Below are 19,534 nucleotides of genomic sequence, written 5' to 3' on the forward strand. Positions count from 1 at the left end.
TGTTATTCAGTCTTGCAGAAATTAATATGCAGATAGAAACTATAGCGGTAGCTTGGGTAAGCAACCTTAACCATCAAATAATGTGAATTTACGGTGATCAAGATTATCTATCCATAGTTATCACAGTGGTATTTGAGTTACTGCATTAAGGGCTTGTTTCTGCACTGTGCTGAGCACTCTGGTATTGATTCAGAGGGTTAAATGCTTACCTAACATGTTTAAATTAAATACATACTTGTTTGCTGGATGAGGGCTAGGATGCTGAGTCCTAATTTTCCCATTCTAAATATAGATCATGATCATTGTGCTTGTTTTGGGTAAATGTTGACTTTGGTCACAGGTGCTTATTTTAAAGGGATAAAGTGACACAGAAGCCCAGGAGCCCAAATCCCATTGACTGGTAGTGGGACTTAGGCACTTTTTAAATTTTACTCAAAATTAAAAGCATTGGAAGTATGGTGTAATTTTTACCTAAATTGCAATGAAACGATATATTTTTGGGGAAAAAAATGGAATTATTGTGTAACACTCCTTTCTGTGCCAGTCCATGGAGGATATGAATCTGTTAAAGCTGTAGCTAAGGAATCTTGGCTGTTTAGCACAAGTTGAAGCAGCTCATGCTTTTTACCTTTGGAGGTCCTTGGTTAAATCCTCAGAGTGTCTGATGTTAGTGGGTATTTGTTCTGGGATTCAAGCTGCTGTGGGTCTCAGACACTCAGGATGTGCTTACTTTGGTCAGAGGAAATATGATCCAGTGGTCAGTCAGTGTGTGTTATATGTCTGCCTGATCCACAAAAGATGTGAGTGCTCAGTTCCTATCAGAGAACTTTAGCTCAAGCTGTAGCAGATTGTGCCTTTAGCTCTAGAAATCCCTAGTTCAATTCCTGGCAGCTGTTAGACGCACACGCAATTTAACTACAGCGTGTCTGTGTGGAATGTTTTGAGGTAAAGATAACATTTTATGTTATGTTCCTGGCATATAAACAGATGCAAACAGATAAATTAGATAAAAACATAAAATATTCTTGCTGGAAGTTTGCAGTATGACATTACTTTATTTCTTGGAAACCAGAACCGTAACACACAGCAACCCAAAACAGAGAGGCACAACTCATCCTACCTTACTATGGGCTGTCTGTCCGCAGACTGACTCTGCTTGGCTGAGTAGAAACTGAGTAAGCATTTAAGGATTTGGTTCATGAAAAATAAGGGTTTAAGCCAGGGGTGGGCAAACTTTTTGGCCCGAGGGCCACATCTGGGAATAGAAATTGTATGGCGGGCCATGAATACTCACAAAATTGGGGTTGGGGTGCAGGAGTGGGTGAGGGCTCTGATTCGGGGTGTGAGATCTGGGGTGGGGCCAGAAATGAGGAGTTCAGGATGCGGGAGGGCAGTGAGGACTCCAGTTGTGGGTGCGGGCTTGGGGCTGGAGCTGGGGATGAAGGGGTTGGGCTGCAGGAGTGTGCTCTGGGCTGGGATTGAGGGGTTCAGAGTGTGGGAGGGGGATCAGGGCTGGGGCAGGGGTTTGGAGTGTGGGATGATGAGGAGGTGCAGGGTCCGGATGGCACTTCCCTCAAGCGGCTCCCAGAAGCAGTGGCATGTCCCTTCTCCATCTCCTATGTGGAGGTGCGGTCAGGCGGCTATGCGCGCTGCCCTGTCCACAGGCACTGCCCCTGCAGCTCCCATTGGTTGTGGTTCCCGGCCAATGGAAGATGTGGGGGCAGCGCTTGGGGTGGGGAGAGTGTGCAGAGTGGAGCCCCCTGGTTGCCCCTACATATTGGAGCCGGAGAAGGGGCATGCCGCTGCTTCTGGGAGCCATGTGGAGTGGCCCCCGGCCCTGCTCCCCAGCTGGAGTGCTGGAATGGGGCAAGCCGCAGACCCAACTCGAGGGCCAGATTAAAACGGCTGGTGGGCCGGATGCGGCCCGCGTGCCGTCGTTTGCCCACCCCTGGTTTAAGCATACCTTTTGCAAAAGACTTTGGGCTAACTTATGCCTTCAGTTCTATAAAATCTCAGTCAATGGAATAGAATGGGTGTAGCAAACAGCTGAATGTGGATTTTCTATTATTCTGTGATTTTTCTCTGATTAGTTTAAGACCTAGCTCTAGGATTTGGTATCTAAAATAATTAAAATGTTATATGTATTTTTCAACTGAGGTGATTGTTTTGATTCAAAGGAGTGAGATGATTGCGATGTAAGCATTTATATGATATCTTTTTATAGGTGGATTGAATCTATTAATTGTAAAAACAGTAAAACAATAGTGTGACCTACACCACAACAAATTCTCATCTCCTTCTTAGTCTTTCCCTTTGTGTTTGCATGCTGAAGCTTGATGGCAACGCAGCTTACTGGGAGCAGACTCTTCTGTCCATGCTCTTGTCTGAGGGCTTGGCTGCACTTGCGAGTTACAGCGCAATAAAAGAGCCCCAGGCGCACTAGCTCACTACCTGTCCACACTGGCAAGGCACGTAGAGCGCTCTGACTCCGCGGCTACAGCGCTGCTGGTACTCCACCTTGGTGAGTGGAATAACATTTGCTGCGCCCCCGCTGGAGTGCCGCGGCACCAGTGTGAGCGACGTGTTGCTTTACTGCACTCTGATCAGCCTCCAGAAACATCCCATAATCCCCTTAAGTCAAGTGACCACTCTTGTCATTGTTTGGAATCGGCTGTAGGAATGCGGAAATGCCCGTTGAAAGCTCCGTTTCTGACAGCCACCTACTTATCTCCTCCGAGACAAAGCAACCATTACTGTGGAATGCTGTGTGTGAGAGACAGAGGTGGGGGGGGAGGGGAGGGTCTGCTGCTGTCTCAACTTACAAGACAGCATGCTGACATGCTCTGAGCACCCCAAAAACCCATTCTCTCTCCCCCCACATACACACAGCACACTCCCTGTCACACTCCACCCCACCCACCCCATTTGAAAAGCACGTTGCAGCCACTTGCATGCTGGGATAGCTGCCCATAATGCACTGCTCCCAATGCTGCTGAAAGGGCTGCAAATATGGCCACGCCAGTGCACTTGAAGCTGTCAGTGTGGACGGACTGCAGCACTTTCCCTACTGTGCTCTACGAAGGCTGGTTTAACTCAAAGCGCTCTACATCTGCAAGTGTAGCCATGCCCTGAGACTGAATGGCAAGATGTAGGCTCCAGAAACGCTTTACTGGAAGCATTTAAAACTAGCATGGTTCTTTTCTCTTTGATATTCTCTTTGTATTGCCCATACTGCAGTAATCTGAATAAAACATTTGTTAAAAACAGAGAAAATGGAACTAAAACAAAAACAGCTTGTTTAATGTAGTTAGATTTATACTTTTCATAAGCTACACTAGATAAGTCATTTTCTTTTTCCCCCCCAACAACAAAGATGAAAATGTTAATAGCTTATGTCTCTTGAAAGCAATCCCCTTGCTGGCCAGCCTGGCAGACTCTCTGGCTGTCCTTATACCAACTCTTCTTTTGTCCTCCTTATTGCCTTCCTTAATATATTCCCTCCCCCATTCTTTCCTCATTTTTCCCAAACAGTTTCTGAAGACAAGAGATATCTACACTTCAATTTGGAATGTTTAAATTCCAGTTCTAGGAGACTGACTATGCTAGCTCAATTTACATCTTCCAGCTCGAAGTGTAGACATACCCAAAGAAAGACAGAGTTTCCACCTGCTAGGAGATGGTCCACTGAGGAAGTGAAGACCCTTCATGATTAATGGCTGCTATTCAAAGGCTTAACAACCGAGCTCGAATACTGCCCTTCACAGACCACATTGTCTGACTGTACCCATTTTTGTTCAGCCCTCATTTTAAATGAGTTTCACCCACCCTCCTCCCATTTGGTCATGAGCTATGAATCATGCACAAAGGCGAGGACCCTTTGCCAAAATGGTGACCCACAGTAATGTTTTTCATACTGATGTGTTTTTGTTTTTTTACCCCACAGAGATCTACGGTTTAATAGAATTAACGAAATTCAGCCTGGAGCATTTAGACGGCTTAAAAACCTGAACACACTGTAAGTTATTTCCCTTGCTCCCCGAAAACACTTTCCCCCCCTTCAGTCAAATGAGTTTTCTTAGATTATGTGCCAAATTCTGCTAATCTTACTTAAAAAGTCAATGTGACTATTCACCTGAGTATGGCTAGCAAGATTTGGCCAAATTGTGAACGAATATACACGTGTCTTTGTTTTTGAATATGTTGGACACTTTGTTAAAACTTTAGAGGCCTCAGAAAACACATTGACAGCCTGTAGCGGAGCGACGACTCATCGGCACGGCGCCTCCTGCTGGTTTTCTGGGAATTAGCTCTTTCCAGCCTCAAAGCACCCTCTGCTGGCCAGTGTCTTGCCTAGCACTGGCCCCGTGACCCTCCCACACCCTGGTGCCCCTTTACCTTGGGGTCCTGTCCCCTGGCAGTGCCCCCACACTCTGGGTCTCAACTCCCAGGGGAACCCCCAACCTTCTGTCCCCACCTTGCCTCAGTAGCTACTGCCAGTCATCATCTAGCTCCCACTCACTGGGGCAGCCTGCAATCTGTAATGGCCACTCATCACTGGCAAGGGGTTAGGACCTGCTGCCTTCGCCTATCCGCAGGCTGCCCCTCTGCAGCTCCAGTACCTTTTCATAGGCCTTCATCAAGGCCTGCAGCCTGGCAGTTTACCAGGCTGGAGCTCCCTTGCCGTATTCCCCAGCACTGCTCTAGCCTGGGTACTTCACTCCCAGGCAGCTAGCCCTTCCCACTCCAGGGCTAGAGTGAGACTCTTCCAGCTCCTGGCCCCCAGCCCTCTTATAAAGGCCAGCTGGGCCCTGATTGAGCTGGCCACAGCTTTGGCTGCTTCCCCAATCAGCCTAGTCTTTCCCAGCCACAGCCCTCTCCAGGGCTGCTTTTACTGTTGGCTCCCCCAGACAGCCCTCTCTCAGGGCTGTGTTAATCCCTACACTTATTATGAAAGATATGAAAAATATATAACTGCATATTAACAGTTGTTCATAATTGTGTTGTGTTTTTAAACTCTATGAATGTGTAACATCGGATTCTGTAGACCAGCCAGTTATAGCCGAGTTGTTCAAATGCTTCTCCACTGCTGTGTTTTTAAAACTGTGTGGAATACTCTAGTAATTGGCTGGGAAAGCTCAATGTGGGCATCTCAGAGGGCAGCATCTCCTCTTCCAGCCCATAATCTGGAGTAGCATTTGGGGAAGAGATTTTTTCACCCCTTCTCACCATTCTTGGTACCTGCATGAAGCCAGATTATTTAGGTTTTATGTATTTTTCTTTAATTTCTCTCTCAGTTCGTTAAGGATTTCATTTTCACCTCAATGCAGTAGAGCACTTAAGCACATGATTTTGTAAGGACATATTTAATCACATTTGGATTTAAAACAGAGAAGGCACAAATTCATCAGTTTATTTCTAGTAACAATTGCTAATATGTCATTAGTTTATTTTTGTTTAATCTAGTTTTTGATGCTTGGCTTGTATAAACTCTCGGTCAGACAGCCTGGCATTCTGGGTTCTTTTCAGTTGCAAATTGTTTTAACAATTTATGAATTAAGAAACGTACTGTTTTCATTTCTTTTTTAGGCTTCTAAACAACAATCAGATTAAAAGAATACCTAGTGGGGCATTTGAAGACCTTGAAAATCTAAAATATCTGTAAGTTAATGTGACTTTTTATATCAAAAGTGAATTAAACATGACTTCAGAAATGGGGAAAAACCAAACATAATTTATTTTTATTCACATTCTCAGGTGTCACACTCTTTTGAAAATCTTAAATGTGATTTCTTAAATGTGGGTGGAGTACAAATAGATGGTTTGGCATTTGCTAAAGTAATACTGAGCCTTTCACAGCTATATTGCTGGTTCGAATCCAGGCACAGTTGATACTAACTGAAAATACTTGCTAGTTACAATAGAAATCTGTGTCGGGATTTGCAAAATATCTGTTAAGGATGGGATTTTTAAAGGATTTCGGAGTCCAAATCCATATGATCCTTTGAAAATCTACTGTACTGTTTCCTATACTTCACATACACCTCTTCCAGATTTGTGCAATTTTCCAAAAGATGTTTTCTTTCTATTTTGCATTCTGCTTGTTTTTGTTCCTACATTGTGTTTTATACGAAATAAAAAATTTAACAAGGTCATTTAAAATCTTACGTGTGGATATGCTTTCATTGCTGCTGATCAAAGCTTTATAACAATTTTAACAGTTGTGCCATGCGAGTTTAACATTTTTTAGTTATTTAGGTTATGTAATCACCAATTTCTCCTAATTTAAGGAAAATAGCAAAATACAGTCAATAAAATATTGGCCCATTCGTGTAATCAGAACCTGCAACTAAAAACTGGTATGGATAATGAGATGAGTATTCTCCCATGAATACTCCCTCTGGAGTTGGTCCTTCCAATATTGATTTGTATAATATGGGAAAGCTTTACTTTTGCAGCCTTTGGGATATTGAATATAATCTACCTATCTATATACACTGTATAGAAGTAATGGTCTTCTCTCTGAAGCACTCTGATATTGCACCCTTTTCAAAATTACTTTGTGAATTAAAAGAAATCCTGAAATAATTCAAATTTGTATAATTACAATATATGAATTCAAATTTTGTGGTATACTGAAATAGCTGTATATTGTCCTCACATAGTCTACTTAGATATATCTATCCACTGTGACGGGGCAAGGCCAGATGGCTACAGAAAAGTAGTGGGAGATAGATATATTAGCTCCAGGCTAAACAAATCCCTGGTACCAGGATAAGTGAAATGGCAGCTGCTCCAGGTCAGTTACTATACCTGGGGCCAATTGAGAACTTTCCAGAAGGCAGGAAGAATGCTAGGTTGATTGAGACACCTGAAGCCAATCAGGGACTGGCTGAAACTAGTTAGAAGCCTCCCAGTTGGTCAGGAGCTGTTGTGTTGGGAGGAGGTTGTGTGGTTGGAGAGACTGAGCAGTACACACCGTATCAGGCACAAGGAAGGAGGCTCTGAAGTAAGGGTGAAGTGGAGCCTGAGGAATTGGGGGCTGCTATGGGGAAGTAGCCCAGGGAATTGCATGTGTCCTGTTTCTAAAAGGTCAGCTACCATAGCGGATACTATTAGGGTCCCTGGGGTGGAGCCTGGAGTAGAGGGCGGGCCTGGACTCCCCCCCCGCCCCCCCTTTGCCCTCTTCCCCTGATTAATCACTGAGACTGGGAGACCACAGAGACTGTGCAAGGGAGGATAGCTTCTCCTCACCTCCCTCACTGGCTTATGATGAAAATGGCTCAGTAGACTGTGACCCTTGTCTCTAGAGAGAGAAGGGTTGCGTGGAGGGTCACAGTGAGTCTCTGAGGCTAGCGAAATCTGCCAGGAAACGTGGGACCCACGGAGACACAGACAAAGCTTTGTCACACCACATATGCCACCTGTGTGTTAAAACTGATTTAATTTCATGTTGTTTGTTATGTAAATCAATAAAAACATTGTTTACTAATTATAAAACTGGAAGAAGAAGAGGAGGACCCAATGCAGTGAAATGATGAAGTCAGTTGCAGCACGATCTGTTATACAAATATACTTTTTAACTTATTTTCTGGTGTATGTTTCTATCAAAGGTATACAGTAATTGACATAATGTTGAACACAACAATTTCAGTGAAAGTTTGAAAACAAACACTTTTAAATTATTCCCTCCTGAGCTTCCACAATATATTTGTCTTCCATTGTTGTTCAGATCCTGAGTCTCTATTATCCAGACGAAGGTTCTTTCCTTTTCCTCTGCCTCTCTGAAAGCTATGGATGTGACATGGCAGTTGAATAAGATGAAACTTGGCAGTGGACTCCTGATCAATAACAGGGCTTTGTCAGCAGAATTCTTTTTTAAAATCCTTCCTCCATTGTTTAACATAGCCTTTAATAAGTCTCGTTTTAGTTCTGTTTTTAGTTGACTGCTGAATGCAGTATAAACAGACACTGCTATAGTGCAGCCAGAAGATTTGTCAGCAGTACTGATGCTAATCTGGTGTTAATATGTCAGAATGGAACAGTTTGCTTATATAGTAAAAATGTAGTGAGACTGGCCTGCAAGTTTTAGTTAACTAAGTTGTCACAACAGGAGTGGGTCATGACCATGAGTGCCTACCTCGGGGCAGATTGTCAAAAACAGGGCAGAGACCCCAAGCTGGTGGTTGTTCTACAATTAAATTTCACCAAGCCAGTAACAAATGTGAACTCCTGCATCACTGTAACAGTCTTAACATGGAATCACAGATAGTCCCCTTAGACTCTCCTATCTTGCCACCCAGACAAACTGGACTTACTGATAAATGGTCACTTACACCAAAAATCACACCACACTCTGGTTGTTTCTAGTCCCAAGAGACCAGTCGCTTACCCCAGGTCAATTGGTACCCTAGATCTTACACCAAAGACAATGCCTGTAGCCAATCCTATAATAAACTTTCTCAAGGTTTATTAATTAGGCTAAAGAAATTAGAGAGTTGTTTACATGTTAAAACAAGTCATCTAAATCCTGAGAGTGACAGAGTTGTAGTGTAGTTGTAGTAATTCAAAGTGTCATTCAGGGTGGACCCAGGGGAACTCAGCCTCAGTTTAAAGAGTCTCTGGCCCTGTCAGAGTTCAAACAGCCAAGAAGACAGAACATTTTCTTGTGGCTTGGTTTTATATCCTTCATTCAGCTTCCAAGCCTACAGGATGAGGTTCCTTGCCTGTAGTATTTCCCAGATGTGATAGGGCCATTAACCAATCCTTTGTATTGTGATGTTCCTTGATGCACGATCTTATTTTGATAGTTTTTCTGCATAGATGGGGGGGGACGGGGACACAACAATTCCCACGCCTTGGTTCACAAGTTCATTTTCAAAGTTATAAAGCAAAACGTACATATTTTCTTAGAGTGTAGAATACAGACATAACAAGTAAACAATTTACAAGCATTTCCTAGCGTCTAAACACTAAATACATTCTTATAAGACTAAAACCTGTTTTGAGCTAAACTAACATAAAGGTAAACTGGTCTGGTCCCCAGCTATGCGTTTTGTCAGTTCTTAGCTAATGCCTGCAGCCGAGGCAAGAGCAGGGAAGCAAAGCTGGCCCCTTAACTCAGAAGGGATCAACTAAAATTTAGGTTCTTTTATTAAGAGCCATAAATTTTTTCACAGAAACATTACCAAATAATCCAAATTATTCTAAAATCTTTAGGTATTATTCAGAAGGGCCCTGATCCTGCTAACACTTACAAACATAAATAACTTTATGCACTTGAGTAGACCCATTAAATTCAATGACATTATCTGTGTGTGAAATTACTTATTGTGACTCTCCTCAGGGCAGCCCAGAACTGTAAATCACTATTACCCCTCTGCCTCAGTGAGTTTTGTTGAAGAGTAGACTGTTTGTCAGTTCCCTGCCACACCATCTGTCTGCTTCACCAGCAAACTCCTCAAAACTCTGCCAGTTTGAATCTTGCCTTGTAGGCAACTATCAGCGAGCCCCAATTCCCGAGTTTCCCAGCAACATCTCTGTAATCATAGAATATCAGGGTTGGAAAGGACCTCAGGAGGTCATCTAGTTCAATCCGCTGCTCAAAGCAGGACCAATCCCCAACTAAGTCATCCCAGCCAGGGCTTTGTCAAGCCTGGCCTTAAAAACCTTTAAGGAAGGAGATTCCACCACCTCCCTCGGTAACCCATTCCAGAGTTACTGTCCAGTCCCTCTCACTGGGTCCTTACAGAAATTGAGTTTGCTGCCTCCAAAGAGCCAGAGCACACACCAGCCTGTTAGTTTTCTTGTGGACTCACACTTAACTTCAGTATAGCAGTATAACTGAGATAGTTTATAGTAAAACTAAGAATAAGTTTATTAATAAAGAACAGAGATTTAAGTAACACTAAGCAAGAGACCACTATGGTTACTGTGATGGTTTACGCCCCTCAGGTCAGGGCAGCGTGGCCTAGCGGCCAGAGTCTATAGAGCATCCCTTCGGTGCAGGGCAGCATGGCCTAGCGGCCAGAGTCTATAGGGGTGGGATGTCCACCAGGGGGTGTGGCGGCCCCGGTAGAGGGGCCCCGGCCCTCCCGACTCCACCGGGCCCTGACCCAGGGTTCTAGCTGCGGCATATCAACTTGCCACTGACTCAACAGAGGGGTCCTGCCGAAACACACTGAGGTTTTCCGGGTGGGAGGTACTACGCCATCATCCTCTCTGGGTCACTTCCTACCAGTGTCTGCATTGAGGTCTCCCATGAGACTTCGGGTTCTCCATGGTCAGCTGGGCTGGTCGTCTCCTGTGGCTCCTCCTGTCGCCGGAGTTCAAGTGGGCCCAGGGAGGCTCTGATTCCCGGCGCAGTCAGGTGCTGTGGCTGGCCCGCCGCTGGAGCTTCCCAGACAGGTCCTTCCACTGCGGCCTCCAGCCCAGAATGAGCTGGGCTTCCTCCCTTTATACTGCTAGAGCATCGGAGCATACCCGGTCCCACCGGGGAGGCAGGACTTCCACTGTCAATAATATGGACTTAACCCTGTCTGGGCTAGTGTGGGGTAAGCAGACCCCATCACAGTTACAAACAAAACATCACATTTTCTAGTGACTAAAAATTAATGTTAGCAAGTTACAATCATTGTCTAAGGAGTTTTCTCACTTACATCATTACCAACATCTCTAGCCCTCCAGGCCAGGGGATCCAACTTTCACAGAATCAAAGGGTGCTGTCCTCTTTGTTCCCCAAGTGATGGGTAACTATAATGTCTTTTTGTTCCCCCTTATATTTTCCAAAGTCCATTGTCTTTGTTTTAGGAGCCAAGAGGGTGTAAATTCAGACCCTTGGTGTGCTGATTAGCTTGGTGGCTTTGTTTACTTTATATGTAAATGTACTTTCATTATCCTCTGCCTGTAAGCAAGATGGTCAGACAGGTAAATCCACATTCCTTTGTCTAGGGCAGGCTGGGTTTATGCACTGCCTCCAAAACACATTTTAAGAACATATTTCCAGCACATATATATAATTCTTTATACACAAGCTGTACCTATATTACACAATGATTTTTGGGACTATCATGTCACCAGTTTACATTTGATAACTTACATGACACCTCTGAGATACATATTATGACAACAGTATTTTGGGGGTACTGAGTTTGTCAGGCCTGATATGAGTTACATTATGGTGTGCCCTTTGCCAATGGACCTTGAGGGGCTTTTTGGGTCACACTTGTATGGCTTTATTTTTTTTTTTTTCAGGATTGGGAACCAGAGTTGTAACTGATATGGTTTATCCACTCTTTCTAGAAAACCCATCCTTTCCTTAAGGAATTTTAGAAATTTGTTTAGGAAAATATTAGCAGTTCTAGATGATATTTGAAGAAATAACGTCAGTGTCTTTATCTGAGAAAAGTAAATTCTTCTTTCCACCAAATTCTCACAGAAGTGTCAAATTTCAAATACTTGTACTACATACTTCCTTTCTGAAAGTGAGCCTGCTCTTTCCAACTTTACTGTTCCACTGGAAGAAAGGTTAAAATGGACTGAAGAAGAGTTCCAAAGGTTACTTCAGATCCATAGGCTTTCAAAATTGTCTCTTTATAAAGGACAAATGATAAATAGGATTCAAAAAAGAACTAGATAAGTTCATGGAGGATAAGTCCATCAATGGTATTAGCCAGGATGGGCAGGGATGGTGTCCCTAGCCTCTGTTTGCGAGAAGCTGGGAATGGGCAACAGGGGATGGATCACTTGGTGATGACCTGTTCTGTTCATTCCCTCTGGGGCACCTGGCATTGGCCACTATCGGAAGACAGGATACTGGGCTAGATGGACCTTTGGTCTGACCCAGTATGGCAGTTCTTATGTTCTTAAATGTTGATGACATGGACACAGTTTTACATTCTCCTTTGAGTGCCTGCAGATGCATGTTCCACTCAGGTGTGCACTTGCCAAGTGCACTGAAGCTGGAGAACTTTTCCTAGTAGTACTCACAGGGGTGGCGCTTACACCTTCTGACCCAATAGTCCCTCCCAGGAGTGTTTAAGTGCTGCACCATCTTGAATCCCCTGAGTTTCTTCTCACTCCCTAAGGATTGAGTCACACTTTTTTCTGTCCAGTGTTTCTGGAATTGTTGTATATAGCTACTTAGTTTGTTCATTAGCATAGTCAGTTTAGTAGTAACCTTAGGTGTTTGTTAGTGGTAAGCAATAAATTTTAGACTGCTGTGATGCCCTTGCCAGGTTTTAAACGCTACCTGTCATGGGGTGGTTATCCCTAATAGTGACCCCCACACTCGGTGCTTATTGTGCTTGGGAGAAGGGCCATTAAGAAAAGGTACTCCATCTGTAAGTCATTTAAAAAGAGAATGCAGGTGATGAGGGATTTGCACCTCAAGCAGCACCTTTTGGAGCAGGCCATGAGACCCATTTCAGTACCAGGGACCTCTGCAGATTGTCTGGTCCCACAGAGACCTTTGCAGCTGACATGGGATATTGTTGCAGACCCAAGGTTGGATATTTCTGCTAGGAGGATGAGAGATCGTTCTCCTTCCTTGGGTCCTCTGAGGAAGAGGCCTCATATGGCAGAACAAGGACATTCCAAGGCTCAGAGAGATTTCTCTTCATCTTCTAAGTGCGTTACCCAAAGACTCATGGTGCTGGTCATGTGGGATGGAGCTGGGACCTCTAGCCACTCCCAGGTGCTGCATAGAGATCAGTTGGATACTGTACTGTCAATTCCGGTACTAGCCATGAGACATCAGTTGAGTCTGGTACTGTTGACATTGGCATCCGCACAGACTGCCTCAATACCTTAGTGTACCAGGTGACATCACACCTGGTCTGTTTTTCCCTTCCTGACTCTCCATTAATTCAAGACGCTTCAGCAGCTGTGGCTTCTACTGTACCTTCGGCTGTGCCTGGACTGATCTCAGAGCTCTTTGTTACCAGCATCATCTCTCACATTGCCTAAGGTTTGGAGTGCAGGTCAGCTTCCCTTTTGGTATTGAGGAGTCCATTGACACAGATATTATCTTTGGCATTGATGATACCTTCAGTGCAGACTTGAGGATTGGTACCGGCCTGGCTTCGGTGCCAACTGGAAGTGCAATGCCCCTTTCAGTGCTTAGGGTGTTGATTGCTCCTCTGTACTGATACCATTGCCATATTGTCTTTTGGATGAGGCTGGTCATTTGTTTGCTCCATTGGAGATGGCTCATCTGCTACCACTGGACAGTTTCCAGAGCTCGTTGAGATAGAGTTTGTGGATGTCTTCCTCCATTCCCTGACCTTCAAGGCAACACTCTCAGAGATCCTCAATACCACCCTGGGATCACCATCAATACTGAGATTGGCACTGTTCCTGTGGTAGGGACAGGAGCTCTCAGCCCAACACCTAGTGGCCACCAATGCCATATACTTATCCCCCAGTGGCTTCCCTCAGTCTGCAAGGTCTCATTCTTTGGCCCAGGTCAGACCTGTCTGCAGTTTCTCTACTTGAACCACATATGTTGCAGACACAGACTGAGGTCATTCCTGAACCGGTTCAGCCTGAACCTCTCTCACAGGGACAAGTAGTCCTGCAGGAGCCTCCATTTGCCCTGCTTCCTTCCTTTTCCTCTTCACTGGCTGATTCCATGATACCAGATTCTTCTTCCCCTGTGCATGAGGATTTTAAGTCATATCAGGACCTCCTGAGGCATATGGCTTCTGCCTTGGACATTCAAGCCAAGCTTGGGCAGTAGAATATGCATAAGTAGCTGGATATTCTCAAGTCCTCAGTTCCCCAGAGAGTGGCTCGCCTGATGAATGAAACTCTTCTTGATCATGAAAAGTCCTTGTGGAATACCCCAGCTTCATTACCACCTACAGCAAAGTGTACTGAGAAATGGTATTTTATTCCTATGCATAGGTTCGAGTGGTTCTATTCCCATCCACCCCCTAACTCTCTTGTTGTAACAGCAGTAAATAACAGATCTAGGCAGGAGAGATACAAGTCCAAGCCTAAGAACAAAGTGTCTAAGAGGCTGCCCTTGATCGGGGGGAAAAAAAAACACAGAAATTGGGCTTGTTTTTGACTTAATTAGCTTGTGAGCTGCTAGTTGGCTAATTTTTGGCTTGTTGCTTGTTTTGCTTGTAGCTTGTTGCTTCTCTTTTTTGATCGGCTCCTGGCAAGGAGAGGCAAGCGGGGCGGGTGTCAAGGAGGGGCAAGAGGGGAGAGAGTCAGGGTCGCACAGCGGGCCCACAACAGTCCCTGACTGCACGCCAGGGGGATCTAGTCACCCAGAGTGTTGGGGTTCTTAGGGATCAGCTTGTTTTGGCCTTGTTTTGAAATGGGATTAGCTGATTTTTGGCTTACTGTGACAGTCAGGGTGCTTATTTACCACATGAAAGTTGGCAACTGTGGTGCAAATGCGTATTCCACAGCCGACCCTCCATCCCCTCTGCGGGGAATCGGAGTGGGACTGCCCTTAAATTCCCATTGGAAGAATTATGGGGCCAGAAGGCGTCAGCACCACCCTTATAAATAGTGCTAGGCAAAGTTCTGCAGTTTTGGTGTGCTGGGTGTGCACACGTCTCGGTGGAATACATGTCTGCACCCTCACCTTGAAGAGCAACAATTACAGTACAGGTAGGCACTCTGGTTTTTTCTGTATACCAAAAAAAATTAAGTATTTAGAAAGCAGAATCATAGAATATCAGGGTTGGAAGGGACCTCAGGAGGTCATCTAGTCCAACCCCCTGCTCAAAGCAGGACCAATCCCCAACTAAATCATCCCAGCCAGGGCTTTGTCAAGCCTGACCTTAAAAATGTCTAAGGAAGGAGATTCCACCACTTCCCTAGGTAACGCATTCCAGTGTTTCACCACCCTCCTAGTAAAAAAGTTTTTCCTAATATCCAACCTAAACCTCCCCCATAGAATCTTTCTATATGTTCTAGCCTTCCTGTTTCATAAGAAGAAGTACACTTTTTTTGGTAGGTGTGTAGCTGGGGTTAGTTATTTTATTTTTTAAATCAATGACAGCTACATTGCCACAATCTCTCTAACCCAGTGATGCTATATTGTCTGAGGTAATAATATAACTTCAAATTCTGATGGTAAAAGTAGGACAAAATGAATTTTATTTCTGTTAGACAACTGGCTTTGTTTTGCTTTGAAGCCTTTTATTTCAATTTCAGATTCTTAATTTTTGGTAGCGATTCTTTAGCCAATGTGCAACCCCAGACCTCCCCAAAAACATCTCATTACAGGTAACCTAGGCCTTTTCCATATCATAGCTAATTCACGTTTGTTCTGCCCTGCAGTAACTCTATATTACTCTGGTTACATGCTCTCCCTCTGCAATGTACAATGTAAACACAGCAGTTAAAAACCAAGACTAGAATATTGTCTTCATTTATTAACTAAATAAATGATACAGTGTATGTTTTATTCTTCTGTGCTTTGTTACTCATTATATATGTATCTGCTTTGTTCACTTCTGGTAAATTATTGGGTTGACCTGACAGTAGCAGTGGCGCAGAAAGATGGGGAAGAAAAAAACCCTAAACACTGTAATATATGCAAGGACATGTGCAATGCTCTGGTGGGGAAAATTCGTTCTGTACCCTCAGCAGAAACAGTTTACTTTCAGGAGAGAAGGTGCTTGTCAGATACAGACAGGGAAACTATCCAGGCACAATGTGCAGCACTGGAAAAAAGGAGGTGCAAGATAAAAAGATAGGGAAGTGTGTGGGGAAAATGTGAGTAGAAATGCAGCTATGATAAGATTACAAAAAAACCCAAAACCTTACGGATGAGGACAAGGAGTTTGAATATGAACTGGTAGACAGGAAGCCATTCAGGGAGCTCAAAGCAGGGGATGAGATGCTCATCATTGTGGGAGATGGTTATTTTTGCAGAGAATTTGGGGCATGCTGGCTGAGGGAGAAGTGAGAGGTCCGAGGCCAGACATCAAGGAGATAATGACCAGGACATGAAGAATAGTTTTAGCAATGAGGAAGGAACAGATTTTGGAACTATTAAGGTGGAACAAGTGGCAAGATTTAGTGAAAGATTGAATATGGGGGAATGGAGAGAGAAGTAAAATGTAATACCAAGGCTACAATCTTGGGAGACTTCTTCAGGATCCTCCTCTCTAGATTCCCTAATATACACACACTGTCCCTCACCAGTTAATACAAAATGTAGCTGCTGCTATTATCTTCCTTGTGTGATGAGCTGATCATGTCACTCCCCTCTTTGAATCTCTCCAGTGGCTCCCCATCTGCTCTTCCATACTTATACTCGCTTGTCAAGTTTTGTGTCACCCTCCATGAACATTCCACACGTCTGTCAGTCTCTCAAACAATCTCTTCCATGACTCTCTTCACTCAGCATTCAAGTAACGTATAGAAGGTTATGAACTTGTTTGCAAGGGACATATCCCGTCCGCTTTTAAGTCTCACATAAAAATCCATTTATGCTAGGCTTCCTACAGTGAATCTTATTGATATATAACAAACCCCTTTTTGTTATTCCCTTTCACTGACCGCTGTCTGTCTGCCATCCATCCCTACACTGTGAACTCGATGGGGCAGGGATTATCTTTTCCTGAGTATTTGGAAAGCGCGCACCTTACTGTAGTTGCTACTGCAAACAAATAATAATTGTAGAATTTTGTTCCCCCAAACTCTCTGTTCTAGTAAACTATATCCACATGTCACTAATACTGGGGTGGGCAAACTTTTTGGCCCGAGAGCCACATCTGGGTATGGAAATTGTATGGCGGGCCATGAATGCTCATGAAATTGGGGTTGGGTCAGGAAAATGCGGGCAAAGGAAGCTCTACAAGGGCATGGTAACAACCAGAAGGCCAAAGGCCCTCCAACTACTTGTGTCAGGGCATAGAGGGCCCCCCAGTTTTCTGTGCCTTTTCTGGTGGGCCTGGGGAAAGGATTCTCAAGCAGGAAGCGTTGTTAGTGTGTACATGTTTTTGTTTTTGTTTTTCTAATATGTAGTAGAAAAACTGTCTTCATGTGTCGACTTAATTCTTCTTTTCCACCTTAATGTAGCTCTTGTTTGTGTACTAATATTACTGATTGTTTCTTGTTTCAGCTATTTGTACAAGAATGAAATCCAGTCAATTGACAGGCAAGCATTTAAAGGACTTGCCTCTCTAGAACAACTGTAAGTGCCTTTTCTCTTCTGTGCTGTCATCTACGTGGTTGCCTTTCAGAGGAAAAGTGCACGTCTTGATCAGTATTTTCTGCCTGCATGCCTTGCATGTCTGCACTGGAATGGGATATTAGTCAAACATTGTTATAATCGTTTGCATGTGAAAAAACAAAATTGATCAGTGTCAAATTCTTCATTTCTATGTTTGTCTTTTATTTGTGATTTACATTCCAAGTGTCCTAGTGTACTGTGTAGTAGACTTGGAGAAGAAGCATGATCACAGACGAATATTGAAAACAATGTGCATTAATTAGAGATTCAAGGTCTGATTCTGCTTTCACCTACATAGGTTTTACAATGCTCCAACTCCTATGACTGCACTGGAGTTGCTCTTGTTTTACACTGGTGTAAATGAAAGTTTGAATCGAGCCCTGAAATTTATTTCAGTGTTTTTCTCTTTCATTTAAAAAAACTTTTAAATTAAAATATGAATATTATTGATACACATGTGGCTGATCATTGCCATATATTGGGGGAGGCAGAGGGTGGGAGTGGGAGTGGTATCCTCATTGTCTATAATGTGGAAAGCGTTTCAGTTTGCTGCTAGCAACATTGTGTAAGCTATTGTTCTTTTACTGAGTTTCAAGTGAAGAAGAATTTAATTTGAAAATGAATGGAAAATAGCCTGTACTAGTACGATTAAAAAGGAATGTATTGTTTCGGCTATGTGTTTGGTTATTCACAGTTTACTTAATCAGAAAACAGTTCACCATTACACAGTAATTCAAGAAGTACTTGGACTGGTAGAAGCAGCGATAACTAAATAGATAATATTGCAGATCCGTTTGGGAAGTCCTGAAGTCTTAAATTTCCATTCATTTTGCAGTGGATTTTTGCTTTGCAGGGTGAATTTCATTGTCTGTCATTGGGTTCCTGTGAAAGAGAATCTCCTTTCCTGTAGGGCAATAGGAATTTTGAGTTTCCAGACTGTATTCATATGTCTGTATTTGTACTATACATACCTGTCTCTGCATTTTTATTTGTCATATGAAGTTTTATATGCAAGAAAACTACACACACACACGCCATTTATACAATCCATATACGCATCTTTTAGAGGGCACTTGGGTGCATTTTAGGGGAACAGGTTCTATTTAGTTACTAAGTGTGAAACACATATGATAACTGTCATTTGTCTCCTTAATGCCTTTCTCTTCCTCCCTCTCTAGCACTGGTTACTGCAGCATACTGACAGCAACTGGTAGGGCTTGCTTACATGCTAATAGCAAATCTTATTTTCTTCATAATACATTAATTATTTAGGTGCGCCTGTTAAAGTACTAACTTCTGTAAAATAGTAAGCTTTCAGCTTATTCGCAGGTGTGAGATGCTATAGGTAGCAAAAGACAGGTTTTCCCATGCACTGCCTTACTAGTGATCTGCATTATGACTGGGAGATCTAACTCTCCGTGGGGGTAAATAACGCATACTTTATGTTCCTCTGGTTTAGATCTCAGTTGTGCACAGACTCTCTGGTTTGAGAATTGTCATGTAGTATTTAATTTAAGACTGATGGTCTCAAGTCATTACTTATCAACTTCATTTCCATATGGGATTCAAGAGTCTTAGAACTTAGATTTTGACAGTTTCCGTTTTAGTTGTAAAAGTGTGGAGTGACATCTGAAGTCCTGCTTCACTTGGATTATGTATGTTACCCCAAGCAGTGAATATAACTTAGTTGCTCTTTTGAACAGTCTCCCCATTATGGAAACAATATAATTCTGTTAAATGTATATGCTAATATTACATCTTATATAGTACTTTTTATTTGTGTATATTAAAAGGAAGGGGAAGTATTATTATCCTCAATTTACAGATGTGGAAACTGAGGCACATATATGAAATGTTTTGCCAAAGGTTACACAGAAGGTCAGTGGCAGAGCTTGGAAATAAAATCAAAGTCATCTGATAGTCTAGCGCCTTATCCACAACACTGTGCTGCTTCACTATATTCAGATCAATACAGGCTTCTTATTTTCTTTAATTATTAACAAATTTCCTTCCCAGGTTTACTGACTAAGCCAAATTTTGGACTCCAGTACGCAGTGAAACTCCTTCTGAAGTCCTGAGAATTGCATGTACATATCGAAAGGAAAAATTTAGTTCATAATATTTGTTTGGCATTCACACAGAATGAAACTGGAAGTGTTTGTGTGTGTATATTTCATCGTTACTCTATTCAGTTAAAATTTATATATGTATACATTTTAATTTAATAGAGTAACAGAAAGTTTTGTTTGTTTCTTACCTGTGTTCCCTTAAGTTATGATGTTGAGAGAGAAAAAACAAGTATAGTTAGCCCCCTATCATTGTCCGCAGGCAGGA

At 43.1% G+C, this 19,534-nt stretch overlaps 1 protein-coding gene across 1 annotated transcript in view; it reads left to right on the plus strand.

Annotated features, from left to right (window-relative positions):
* PXDN (peroxidasin) overlaps positions 1 to 19,534 on the plus strand; it is a 145,504-nt gene that overhangs the window by 44,208 nt on the left and 81,762 nt on the right. The window contains exons 2-4 of the mRNA XM_074947748.1: positions 3,944 to 4,015; positions 5,587 to 5,658; positions 17,090 to 17,161. Coding sequence (XP_074803849.1) covers positions 3,944 to 4,015; positions 5,587 to 5,658; positions 17,090 to 17,161 — 216 coding nt within the window. The remainder of the gene's footprint in view (positions 1 to 3,943; positions 4,016 to 5,586; positions 5,659 to 17,089; positions 17,162 to 19,534) is intronic.

Source organism: Natator depressus, chromosome 3 (assembly GCF_965152275.1).
Source record: "Natator depressus isolate rNatDep1 chromosome 3, rNatDep2.hap1, whole genome shotgun sequence".
Classification (NCBI taxonomy): Eukaryota; Metazoa; Chordata; order Testudines; family Cheloniidae; genus Natator; species Natator depressus.